This window comes from Vipera berus, assembly GCF_964194415.1.
Source record: "Vipera berus genome assembly, chromosome: 2".
In the NCBI taxonomy this organism is placed as follows: domain Eukaryota; kingdom Metazoa; phylum Chordata; class Lepidosauria; order Squamata; family Viperidae; genus Vipera; species Vipera berus.
This window is the reverse complement of record NC_138203.1, coordinates 112,709,192-112,722,392: the sequence shown is the minus strand read 5'-3', so window position 1 is coordinate 112,722,392 and position 13,201 is coordinate 112,709,192. Positions and strand designations below refer to the sequence as shown.

The 13,201-nt window shown below is 41.6% G+C and overlaps 1 protein-coding gene across 6 annotated transcripts in view; it reads right to left on the bottom strand.

Annotated features, from left to right (window-relative positions):
* Positions 1-13,201, bottom strand: part of DNM2 (dynamin 2) — a 176,714-nt gene that overhangs the window by 20,754 nt on the left and 142,759 nt on the right. For all 6 annotated transcript variants that reach the window (XM_081317587.1, XM_081317589.1, XM_081317590.1 and 3 more), the window contains one exon: positions 10,310-10,423. In XM_081317587.1, the coding sequence (XP_081173713.1) occupies positions 10,310-10,423 (114 nt within the window). The remainder of the gene's footprint in view (positions 1-10,309; positions 10,424-13,201) is intronic.

Genomic DNA, 13,201 nt, shown 5'->3' with positions numbered 1-13,201 from the left:
CGTGGCCTTGCTGTTTGAATTGCTGCTGGGCACTTTTCTGCACTGCGGAGATATGAAAAGCGGGTGGGTGCCATTTTCAACGGCGCGGAGATTCCCTTCTCGATGGCTTGTGAACTCTCCGTGGCATGGCCTTCGTACTTTGCTTGGTTGGGAGGGGCCTGGTTATGCAAGACTGTCTCCTTAACACCCGGTTGGTTGGAGAAGGGCAGAATACGAACATTTGTCCCTGCCCCTATGGCTTCCCATTGCCAGTCCAGCATGGTCCCGGGATCAGTCCGCGGTGAGAGGGCGGTCTGGATTGGTCATCAACCACCCACTGATGTGAGAGATCAGTGGGATAGGTTTTTCCCGGTACTTTGGGCTCAGTCCACCATAGGTGGGTTCCCTCAGTGGCGGTGAGAGAGCCGCTGCGGTTGCTCTGCCTGGCTGACTCGGGTGAGAGCCGAGTTGAACTGAATTGGTGGACTGAGATATATTCTGGCCTTAATTTAACATCATTATTGTCATCTAACTATCCATTTGGTTATATTGCCCTATGCGGTTTTTTTTATTATACTATGGCCCGTATTCAGTACTCTAGCACGGACTTATTTGCTCTCAGGGGGGCTCCTCCCTCCTGGATACGACCTGTTGCCATGTCCCTTTCTTCCCTTAAGGACGGGCCCAATTGTTGGGACCCCGAGAGGTGGTTGGGCTTAGGTAGGGGCCTCTGGTGTAAATTTATTAAGAGGCCCCTGGTATGTTTTTTAGCCAATTATTTTAAAAGGTTAGGGAGGGGGGAGAATGGTAGGGAGGGAAGGGAATCGGGCTGTGTTTCTCCAGCTGGCTGTCAGTCTGGGCCTATAACGGTTCCCGGTGAGATGAGGTTGGGGGCACGGACTTTTGGTTCCGTTAGTACTGGGGTGGGGTTGCAAATCCCCATGACGATGGGGAATGGCAGCAGGTGGTTACACAGAGGGTCGTATCAACATCTGGGATCACGCCCCCGCTGTCTTCGAGCAGTGGCGTGCTCCGACCCTACGGTTGGCCCCCTTTTATCCGGGATTGATGGGGATCAGGACCCTGGGCTCAGGCTTGTGTATTTTAATGCCAGATCCGTTGCGAACAAGGCTCCCCTCGTCCGTGATCTGATCGAGGAGGAACATGTGGATCTGGCATGCATTACAGAGACCTGGTTGGGCCCAGAGGGCGGTGTCCCTCTGATTGAGTTGTGCCCTCCGGGTTTCTGTGTACTACACCGGCTGCGGGCTCAGGGCAGGGGCGGTGGGGTGGCGGTGGTTATTTGGGAAACCTTATGTCCGAGGGAGACCACCGTTGTACAGATAGGCGGGAGTGAGTCCCTCCTCTTGAAATGTGGCCCTTGGGCTCAGTTGGGCCTGTTGCTAACATACCTGGCACCCAGCTGTGTGGCAACAGCCCTGCCCGAGATGCTCGACACCCTCTCAGGGTTGACGGTGGAGTTCCTCAGACTCATTGTTCTGGGTGACTTCAACCTGCCTTCTCTGGGAGTATCATCAGAGTTAGCTTGGGAGTTCATGGCCTCCATGACGGCCATGGACCTGATTCAAGTAATTCAGCGTCCGACTCACGGGGGGGTCACACTCTCGACCTGGTTTTCTTATCTAGACAATGGTTGGATGATCTGGGAGGGGGCTTACCAACTATTGTCCCCCTGTCATGGTCCGATCATTATCTCCTATGGCTGGTCTTCTGCTATGTCACCCCCCGCTGCTGGGCTGCGGAACCGACCAGGTGGTTCCGCCCCAGGCGCCTAATGGACCCTGATCGGTTCCAGATGGCGCTTGGGTCTGTTCCTATCTCCCTCACTCACAGCTCGGCCGACGCCTTAGTGGATGCCAGGGAAAGGGCTGCCACTGAGGCGCTCGACCGTGTTGTCCCCTTGCGACCCCTAACCCGACGCAGATCCCGGTGGGCTCCATGGTTTTCTTAGAAGCTCTGGGAGATGAAATGTCGGAGATGGGGTCTAGAGTGCTGTTGGAGATCCAGCCGATCTGAACCTGACCGATTGCGGCTAAGAGCCTTTACAAGGTCTTATCTCGCTGCAATGAGGACTGCCCTCATCGCGTCTGCAGATAATCGCCCAGCCACCCTGTTTCGGGTTACTCGCTCCCTCCTTCATCAGGACGAGAGGAAGGATCCCTTGCAGGGGTAGGCCAAGGAGTTCAGTCGTCATCTTGCAGATAAAATTGCTCAGATTCGGGCCGGCTTGGACTCTGACTGGACAGTCTGACAGGGAGGAATCGAGCGGTCTTGAGAGTGTTATCTGGACTGAGTTCGATCCTATGACCCCCGATGAGGTGGACAGGATCATGAGGAGGCTGAGCTCTACCACCTGTTTATTGGACCCGTGCCCCTCCTGGCTGGTTTATGCAGCCCGGGAGAAGACACAAGGCTGGTTCCAGGCAGTAATAACTGCTTCTTTGAGCAAGGGTGTTTTCCCTGCTGCCTTGAAAGAGGCAGTGGTGAGGCCCCTCCTCAAGAAGCCCCCCCTGGACTCGGCAATTTTGAATAACTATCGTCCTGTCTCCAACCTTCGCTTTTTGGCGAAGGTTGTTGAGAGTGTGGTAGCGCATCAGCTCCCTCTGTTCCTGGAAGAAACTGATTATCTCGACCCGTACCAATCAGGTTTCAGACCCGGGCATAGCACAGAGACGGCACTGGTCGCACTGGTGAATGATCTCTGGCGGGCTCGGGACAGGGGTTGTTCCTCTGTCCTAGTCCTATTAGACCTCTCAGCGGCTTTTGCTACCATTGACCATGGTATCCTACTGCGGCGTCTCAGGGGGCTGGGAGTGGGGGGCACTGTTTTACAGTGGTTCTCCTCCTACCTCCTGGGCCGCTCGCAGTCGATGTTGACGGGAGGGCAGAGGTCCGCCCCAAGGCCTCTCGTTTGTGGAGTTCCTCAGGGGTCAGTCCTCTTTCCCCTCCTGTTCAACATCTACATGAAGCCGCTGGGTGAGCTCATTCGTGGTTTCGGGGTGGGGTATCACCAGTACGCTGATGATACCCAACTTTTTCTTTCCACCCCGAATCAACCCAGTGATGCCCTCGCCGTGATGTCCCGTTGCCTGGAGGCAGTCCGGGTTTGGATGGGGAGAAACAGGCTTCGTCTCAATCCTGACAAGACTGAGTGGCTGTTCATACCGGCATCTCGGACTGACCAGCCTTCTCCATCATTAACAATAGGGGGTGAGGTATTACCCCCCGTTGATAGGGCTCGCAACTTGGGCGTCCTCCTGGATTCACAGCTCAGTTTTAAAGATCATATAGGAGCCGTGACCAGGGGGGCTTTTGCCCAGATTTGCCTGGTGCACCAGTTGCGTCCCTATCTGGACTGAGATGCTCTACGTACAGTCACTCATGCGCTCGTGACCTCCCGGTTAGACTACTGCAATGCCCTCTACATGGGGCTGCCCTTGAGGACCACCCGAAGGCTTCAACTGGTGCAGAATTCAGCCACGCGAGTTTTGATGGGAGCTTCCCGATACTCCCGTGTAACACCTCTTCTCTGTGAGCTACATTGGCTTCCGGTTGTCTCCGGGTGAGATTCAAGGTGCTGGTAATGAGCTATAAAGCCCTAAATGGCTTGGGTCCGGACTATCTAAGGGAACACCTGCTGCCGGCATCATCTTCCCATCGTCCTGTGCGCCCCCACAGGAAGGGCCTTCTCAGGGTACCGCCGGTTAATGAATGCCGGTGGGTTATTCCCAGGGGAAGGGCGTTCTCTGTGGGTGCGCCTGCCCTATGGAACCAACTACCCACAGAACTTAGGACTGCCCCCGACCTTCGCTCATTTCGCCGGGACCTGAAAACTTGGCTCTTTGATCTGTTTGGTCCAGACTGTGGGGTTGTTAATTTAACTGGGTTTTAGATTTACTCTTGGGGCTTGAATTTAATTTAATTGTTTTAATTTTTTTTAATTTTTTGTATTTCATGGTTTTAACTGCCCTGTAAACCGCCCTGAGTCCTACGGGAATAGGGCGGTATACAAATTCAATAAAATAAATAAAATAAAATAAATAAATAAAACCAATCTTGATGCATGGCTGAAGTTAGTAATATTTATTGTGTACTATAAAAGAAACTTGTTTAATTGGAAGAGGCAGGACACAAATTTTAAGCAATGCTTTTTCTAGAACACTTATTTTTTATAATATGTAAATGAAACTTTCAGATTTTCAGTGGCAATTTCAAAAAGGCAAAAATCATATATTCTATATGATCTCTGCAGGAACAGAAATGATATAGCAACATTTGAGCAGCCTAAACAGTCAAACTACATCTTTTTAATGTTCTAGAATATTTAAAAAAATCAGTTTGAGAGAAAAAATGCATATAAAATAAACCACGCAACAAAACCCAGATAAATGGTAAGTTAAGGTACTCTACATTGTCAATAAAAGTTGAACATATCTTCCACAGTCATAATTAGAATATGCTGCCATGCATCCAACTTTCTCTTTTCAGCTCTATCTCTTCCTCTGCAGGTTGAAGGAACACTGAAGCTCAGGACACCACCACTGATTGTACTGTCCTTGAGTTACAACCACTGTTGGACCAAAATTTTCATTGCTAAACTAGATGGTTGTTAAGTGAGTTATGTCCAATTTTACAAACTTTTTGCCATAGTTGTTAAGCAAATTACTACAGTTGCTAAGTGAATCAAATAAGCAAATTGGCTTCCCCTTGTTGGAAGGTGGTTGGGAAGATTGTAACTGTGATCACGTGACCCAGGTTGTTGCAACTATTGTATCTATATGCTGATTGCCAAGGGTCTGAACTTTGATCATTTCACTGTGGGGATATGGCAATTCATAAGTGCAAGGATTGGTTGTAAATCACTTTTTTTCAGTGCCATTGTATCTTGAAATAATTGCTAAACAAATGGTTTCAGTTCATAGTCCTTGCAATTTTTCTTTGCCATAATATTAAGCAATCCTATCTTCTACTATGTTTTCAATTTCTAAATCCAGCCTGTGGCTCAGAGAGTTCTTGTCAATCTCATAACTACCTATGTCCAATCATACTCAGCTTTTCTGACATCAGCCAAGGTGAGCAAGGTGCTAGTTGGTATTATAAATTGGTTTCAGATATTTGAAAACAAAAAAGGGATGGAGGCTGCTGTAGGCACCTGAGTTCCACAACAGCTACAACAGAGGAGCAGGTTGAGGAAAACAAGAATAGATTAGCAACATAAGCAGATTTTGAGAAGATCCAATTTGAGCACATGCCTGCTTCCAAAAGGGCATGCCATCATCAAAAGCAGGCAATCTATACTCAAAAGAGTGATCCCAATACAAAACAATTACGCTCAAGCAAGGTTGGCAATATATAGAGAACAAACACCATTCGCTATGGGCTGCTGAAGAAGGGGAAAGGATACAAGGAAGATATAGATATAAAATAGTCACCTATATGGGACAAATATTTTTATACTGGGGAACACAATTCAGCAAGCAAAAGGACAAAGTTAAGGCCCATTTTGCTGGTTATATGTTTGGTTAAACATGCATTAAATTTGCCAAATATACCTTAAGTTTCAGAGGATGGAGGCTGGCAATTGAAATTAAAAATTTAGAATTTTCAAGCATGTGATTGACATACCACTGAGCCCATCTCCAATGTTCCCTCAACCTGCAGAGGAAGAAGAAGAGGGAGTGGGACTAAAACAACAAAAATAAGTGTAGGTGCAAACCCAATAGTACAGCATTAATATTGGTTCTTTTTATCCATTTTTGTGTTAATTTTTAATGTTCTAATTTTAATCTTAATGTTTTGATGTTTTCATTGTTTCATATTTTTTATGATATTATAAGCCACCAGAATTGCTTGAGATGTGTAGCATATACATTTACTACATAAAGAGAGAGAGAAAGAAAGAAAGAAAGAAAGAAAGAAAGAAAAAAAGAAAGAAAGAAGAAAAAAGAATTATTTGCAAGCAGAGGAGTGATCTACTCACTGTACAGATTAATATGACTAACCCTTATAATCATAATTTAAATAATGACTGTTAATTGGAGCAACTTTCTTGTTCATTCATATTTGTGCTCCTTCTGTCCATAGACTCACTTTAGTTAAGGTCAGCTCTTAATGGCAAAATGATCATGGCCATGTAGCTTTCATTGGCAACAATATGGACATAATTTGCCCTTATTTTTCCCCCAAGTCCCCAATCTAGTTTACAGTCTTCCTGGCCACTACAGTAGCTCAGCCATACTCTAAAATATTCATTCCTTTATTAAACCACACCGCACACAGCACACTGACTTTTCCACCGATATTATTTATTACCTGAATCAGGCTCCAAATGTAACTGGGAGCACTTGACAAAAAAAACAAACAAACCACAAAGCAATAGCAACCATTAATCTGTGTGTGTGTGTGTGTGTGTGTGTGTGTGTGAGAGAGAGAGAGAGAGAGAGAGAGAGAGAGAGACAGAGAGAGCACCCATCTGACAAATATGCTGCATTCTTTTCCACTTCCATGTTTTTAATCACGAAACAGCCACTAGGCAAAGAGCAAGATAATGTTATGCATGGCATACACACATGCAAGGAATGTCATTACTGTATGCTTCTTTCCTTCACTCTACAATTTTCAAATAAGAGAACATAATATACGATTATGTGAAGAAGAAAGTAGACCCTCTTTGAATTCTATGGTTTTACATATCAGGATAGGAGATAGTAAAAATCATCTGGTCCTTAGCACTTCTTAAAAGTAGGCAAATACAACCTGAGATGAAAAACAACACACAACATATTACACCATGTCATTATTTTACAAAAAGAAAGCCAAAATAGAGAAGCCATGTGTGAAAAACTAAGTACACCTTTACTGCTTCCATAGGTATGAAGAGGCTAAGTAGAAACCAGGTGCTACTAATGAAGTGCCCTCGATCAATTGATCATCAACAAGTGTGACTACCTCTATAAAAGTCAAAGTTTTAGATCTCTCTTGGTTTCCAGCAATGCCAAACAGTAAAGACATCAGCAATGATCTTAGAGAACATGGCAATACACTTAAATTTGCAAAGTTGCATCTGAAAAAAAATCACTTGACTTTTGGAACAATGTTCTTTGGACAGACAAGACCAAATTGTATATGTTTGGCCCTAATGCACAGTGCCACATTTGGTGAAAACCAAACACAGCATATCAGCGTAAACATCCCATTCCAACTGTCAAGCAGCGTGGTGGAGGGGTGATGATTTGGGTTTGTTTTGCAGTCACAGGACCTCAGCACATTGCAGGCATTAAGTCGACTATGAACTCCTCTGTATATCAAAGTGTTCTAGAGTCAAATGTGAGGCCATTTGACAGTTAAAGTTTGGCTGACATTGGGTCATGCAACAGGGAAATGATCCCAAGCACACCAGCAAACCTACAACAGAATGCCTGAAAAAGAAAAGAAGCAGGGTATTGCAATGGCCCAGTCAAAATCCAGATCTCAACCCAATTGAAATGCTGTAGCAGAACTTCAGGAGAGTTGTGCATAAGCAAATGCCCACAAACCTCAATGTACTGAAGCAATGTTGTAAAGAATAGTGGGCCAAAATTCCTCCACAATGATATGAGAGACTGATAAAGTCATACCGAAAACAATTACTTCAAGTTATTGCTGCTAAAAGTGGTTTTACAAGCTACTGAATGATAACATGCACTTAGTTTTTCACACATGGCTTTTCCATTTTGGCTTTCTTTTTGTAAAATAAATGATGACATGGTGTAATATTTACCTACTTTTAAGAATTGCTAAGGACCACATGACTTTTACTATGTCCTGATAGGTAAAACATAGAACTCAAAGAAGGTTTACTCTCTTTTTCACATGACTGTAAATCTCAGAAATGAATTAGACATGTATTTCTGATTCAGTTCTGACTTGCTAAACCATTCATAATTAAAGTTGTCATAATTTTGTTCTCTTTTAGGGGAAATATTCTGACTTACATCCGTCCTTGTCTGTGATGAAATTATTGCAACTTAACCAGAATGACTCAGTAGCAGCTCAACTATCAGGGGAGATAAATATTTCAATTTTTCTACATTTTTAATGCAATAATGTATAAAAGTTAAGCATTAAGCAAAACTCTTCAAACTTCCAATTTAGAGCTTTAAGACACTGTAAACTCCAGCTAATACTTTCTCAGTGGAAAACCTTAATAATATACAATCTGAAAATTGGGAATTCTTAAATAAAATGTTCTCTAAAATGAGATCTAGAGACACTGGTAATTGTATGATAGCCTATTGGTGTGTGTGTGTGTGTGTGTGTGTGTGTGTGTGTGTGTGTGTGTAAAGCAAGAGGGTTACAGGAAAACAAGAAAAAAACTAGTTATTTCAGCAATTTCATTCAGCATTTCAATAGCCACATTTCAAAACTTTGCTTTTTTAGCATTTATGTAATTGTTACTTTAACAAAGCAAATATTTTTGCTTTTACGCATGTTTTCAGATTAATTTTATTTCTAAGTATTATGATATGTTTAAGATCTTTTATGATCTGCCTCTTTTATTCACTGTACTATTTTACCCTTTTTGTTTTCTAACTTACCACTGTAAATTAGAAAAACAAAACAAAATAAAAATAGTTGACGCTATTAGCAGCAGTCCCCCTGCAAAAAAAACAAAAACAGCCAGGATTTTGATGGCACACATAATATTTAAAATAAGCTTTAAAATTTGTTAACCCATTTCCAGGTCATTTTAGAGGGCAAAAACCTTCAAAGGAGCTTACAAAATAAAATCACAACTCAAAGGAATCTGAGAGGCATTTACTGCAGAATGAACTTGAGCAAACAGTATCACTTTTATAAGAAACTGTCTTCCAAATATGCTCCTCCCATCTTTTCTAAAGTTATGGATGACAAATCCACTAAGGTTTTAAGATTCAGTGAACACTTAGTCTTGAAGATTACAGATTGGAGTTAGAGTGCTCCCACATACTATTTGCAATGGAATAACAGGGTAGGGCAGTGTCCACTTCCTGCTCAAAAATACTTCAGGGGCTCCTGGCTGATCACTGTGAGAAATGGAGCTCTGAACTAAAATGGGCTCAAGTAATATCTTGATTGGTAAAAGTTTACTAAGAGAGGCTCAGTTATTGTTAAATTATATGTATTATATGTATTCTATCATCATGCTAAGGCTTGGAATATTGGAAAAAATCAGATATACAGATAGTCCTCAACTTACGATCACAATTGAGCCCAAAATTTAAGTTGCTAAGTGAGAAATTTTGCCCCATTTTATGACTTTTTCCACCACTGCAGTTCTTAAATAAGTAACACGGCTATTAAGTGAATCTGGTTTCTCCATTCACTTTGCTTGTCAAAGGTCGCAAAAAGGGATCATATGACTCCAGGACACTGTAACTGTAATAAATGTACCAAGCATCTGAATGTAAATCACGTGATCACAGGGATGCTGCAATGGTTATAAGTGTGAAAATTGGTCATAAGTCACTTTTTTCAGTGCTGTTGTAACTTTGAACGGTTACTTAATGAACCATTGTAAGTCAAGGACTACCTGTAGTTACTTTTAAAGTGAGATCTTCCAAAACTGAATTCATAATGGCACAAAACATCTTCACCAGTGCCAAACCAGAATAAGCCAAGCTGCCAAGGACACCTGGCCTGGGAGAAGAATGCGAAATGGCAATGCGAGGCACCAAGCATCAAAGCAGTTCCCAAAGCATCAAAATGGCATGCTATTGGACACAGATGAACTGGTCAAGTGGGGAGGGCCACTGAATGGGAAAGAAGTGTAACCTTTGCACAGGAATACTAAGTTCAAGCTTTCACTGCAATTACTTAACCTATCACTTCAACCAAATGGAGTTGAAGGTCTTTCTTTCCTAGAGACCTAAATTGGGGCAGGTGTGACACAAACAGACATAATTCACAGAGTGTGCTACTTCTATTAATATTAACTAGATATAAACATACCTTCCCTTTGCTATACAAGTTTAATATATTATCATCTCTTCCAAAGGTATTTTCAAAGTAGCCATATGAGTTGACTGAGATTATGGCCCAGACATCTAGTGAACTTATAGTCTAACTATCTAATTCCTGTATCACACTAGCATCCATTCCAAAATGTTTATCAGCTGAAAATTTGAACACATACTATATAACTGTGCAATACAAAATGCATAAATTCAGCTAAGTTTTATATAAAATCAAATTGGCTTTCTTTTAATTGAAGAATAGAACAGAACACTGCTGGAATAGGATAACAATTGAAAAAAAATCCCATGACATGAGGCAGATATATATTACATACCTCTTCGTCCTTGTACCAAGACAAACTCTCTGCTGTTAAGATGAACCAATATTCCTTGGAGCCCCCTTTCATGATGCTAATATTGTTGATGGTCAGCCAGCCTCGCCGGATGACCTGGAGGAAATCAAGAAGTGGGAGTTGAGAAGGGAGGAAAAGAACAGATTACAGGCCAACTTCAAGAACAAAAGAAGAAGGGAGTTGCTTGGAAAGATTTGATACAATGTTTTAAAATTCTAGCCTAGTGCAGCAGGACACAAACAGAAAAGACTAAAGCACCTCAGCTTACAGCACCATGGCCTTGGCAAATAATGGAAGTCCACTGATGATACCAGTCTTTAATCTTTCTTTGAACTGTTAGTCCACAGCAGCTTGATTTGTGACAGTAAAACTTAAAGCCAATTTTTAATGAGAAAGTAAAATAATCCTGTAAGACTAAATTGGAAGCAAACATTTGAATTTACGAAAAACTGAATCTAGAGAAATTTTAATACTGCTGTCAACTACAGGAAATGCTAGGTCTGTGAAGTAGACTTTGATATATGACATGACCATAGCTCTGCAATAGGCAATCCAAAAAGATCAGCTCATGTACAAGATACAGAATAACCTAGTTGGAGTATGTATGTATCCAGTTTGCAGCCTAAAAATCACTAATGAGTATGTATTTTGCAATGAATAAACAGTGAGCAGGAGCTGGTTTCCTCTTACAATCCATGATTCCAAAACTTCGGGAAACTTTCTTCAAAGTCTTCTAATAAATATTCAGTATGTGACTTGGACTGTTTTGGTACTAGTAACTGGCAAGACAGTTTTGACTTGGATAAGGAAACAATTCTGTCTAATCTTATAGACAATTCTCTCAAGAACAACAAATAAGCAGTAGACAAAACATCGGCAGTGGAACTTCACAGCATGAAACAGAGGCAAGAGAATGTAAGATTATAGCTGAGATCAGCTATCACATAGCTTTATACAAAATCTCTGAAAAAATGAAACAGTAGCCAGAATATATTGGCAACAATGCTTTATCTTGAAATTGCCTCTTCAAAAAAAGATATTTATAATATACAAAGTAGCCATAGTCAGCAGCCACAACTCAGAACACAGAATATGCATTGATCATTCCTGTTTATAGTCCACTGATTCCAGAATTTCAATACATTCTTCCCATCAAGGATTTCCAATAAATATTTACCATGTACGTATGCTAATTTGGCACTAGTAACTAGTAAGGTAAATTTATCTTAGCTAAGGAAGCAACTCTCTTGCTACACCAATTATACAGACGGGTCTCTCAAGAACAAGTTACAACTCTGAAGGATAGATAATCTTCTGTTTCAGAAACCAACCAGACATTGTATTCTGAGTTCTTGCTTTTTAAATCAGGCAGGAAATCACTCTTCATATTAATTGTATTTTTATTTATCTGTACTTTTACTCAAGATGAAATTATTTTAATTTAATTATGTTTGGAGGTGCCTCAGAAGCTTATCTTTAAAGAAAAAGTGAACACTAGTAGGACAGTTACCTACCAGTCTTCCCTATAATACATAACAGCAATTTACCAACTACATAGACAAACATGTTCTAAGGATAATACTGTATGTCTTTAACTGTTGTTAAACTGTTGTTAAACTGTTTAATTGTTGTTCCTTAATTAAGATGCTATGAAAAGCAGTTGCAAGAACAGCAACTATCCTATAGTATTGTTTTAGGCCAGAATTTGATTCCTGAACACCACATTTAAACAGGAATTTGAACATAAAATTTCAAAATCTAGATACAATGCATAAACTGAAAGTAATATTCAAGTTTCCACCCTATAATCTGCTTAGAAAATCTCCTATTTCAGAAGGATTTTATATCCATTACAATGACAGGGCAGTAGAAGACTAGGAAAATCACTCAAGTTTGAGAAACTCTGAAAAATGAGATTATAAAAGCTCAGTCTAGCACATTACCACTAAAAAAGAAAAAAAGAGATCTCAGGAGAAATCAGCATGGTTGTGCAAAGAATTCTGATAAACTGAAAAACAAAAGGACAAATATAAAAAAGGGAAAGAAGGACACTGTCAGGACCCACCTCAATCCACATCTTAGGAAATAAGAACTGTTGGATGCAAAAGGAAAATGTTTACTAGGATGGAATCGATTGTGGGAATACAAGACGGAATCTGACAAAAGTTACATTTCAATCCTATATAAACCATTCCCATTTCAGCCCCTCCCCTCATCCATTTGGTCAGGCTGTCGTCAGTTGCTAGGTGTTAGGGCCTTCCATGGGAAAGGGAACTCTCCTTGGTTTTATGGTTATTGCTTTCCTTTTCAGTTGTAAATGAAGATACAATCCAGACCTGTCTGTCCCCCTCCCTTCCCCAGTTAAGACATCCCCTGTTGTTTGAAAATCGCTTTAGTAACCATCCTCTCCCCCCCCTCGGAGAGATGGCAGAATCCTCAGAAATAGCACGTTGTTCTACCTATACAATTATGAAATGTGATATAAATGGATTCTGACATTCGGCTCTCCTTTCAGAAAAAAGATGAGTCCATCTGTGGGGAAAGAAAACATATAAATGTTAGCCTGGTTTGTTTGGATATTCTGTATGAAACCTCTTAAGCAACTTAGGTGCTTTAACATGGAGTTTGTTAACCCACTCATTTTCTGAGGAGGGGAGGTGTTTCCATGCCACTAAATATTGTATCGTTCCATGGTGTTTTCTGGAGTCTAAGATTTCTTTCACTTCAAAATGTTGTTCTCCTTCCACCATGATGGGTGGTGGTGGTGGTGGGATTTTTTCTCGTAGTGGTGATTGTTGTTCTCTCTTTAATAGACTGCAGTGGAAGGTTGGGTGTATTCGTCTAAGATTTTTGGGTAGTTCTAATTCAACTGTT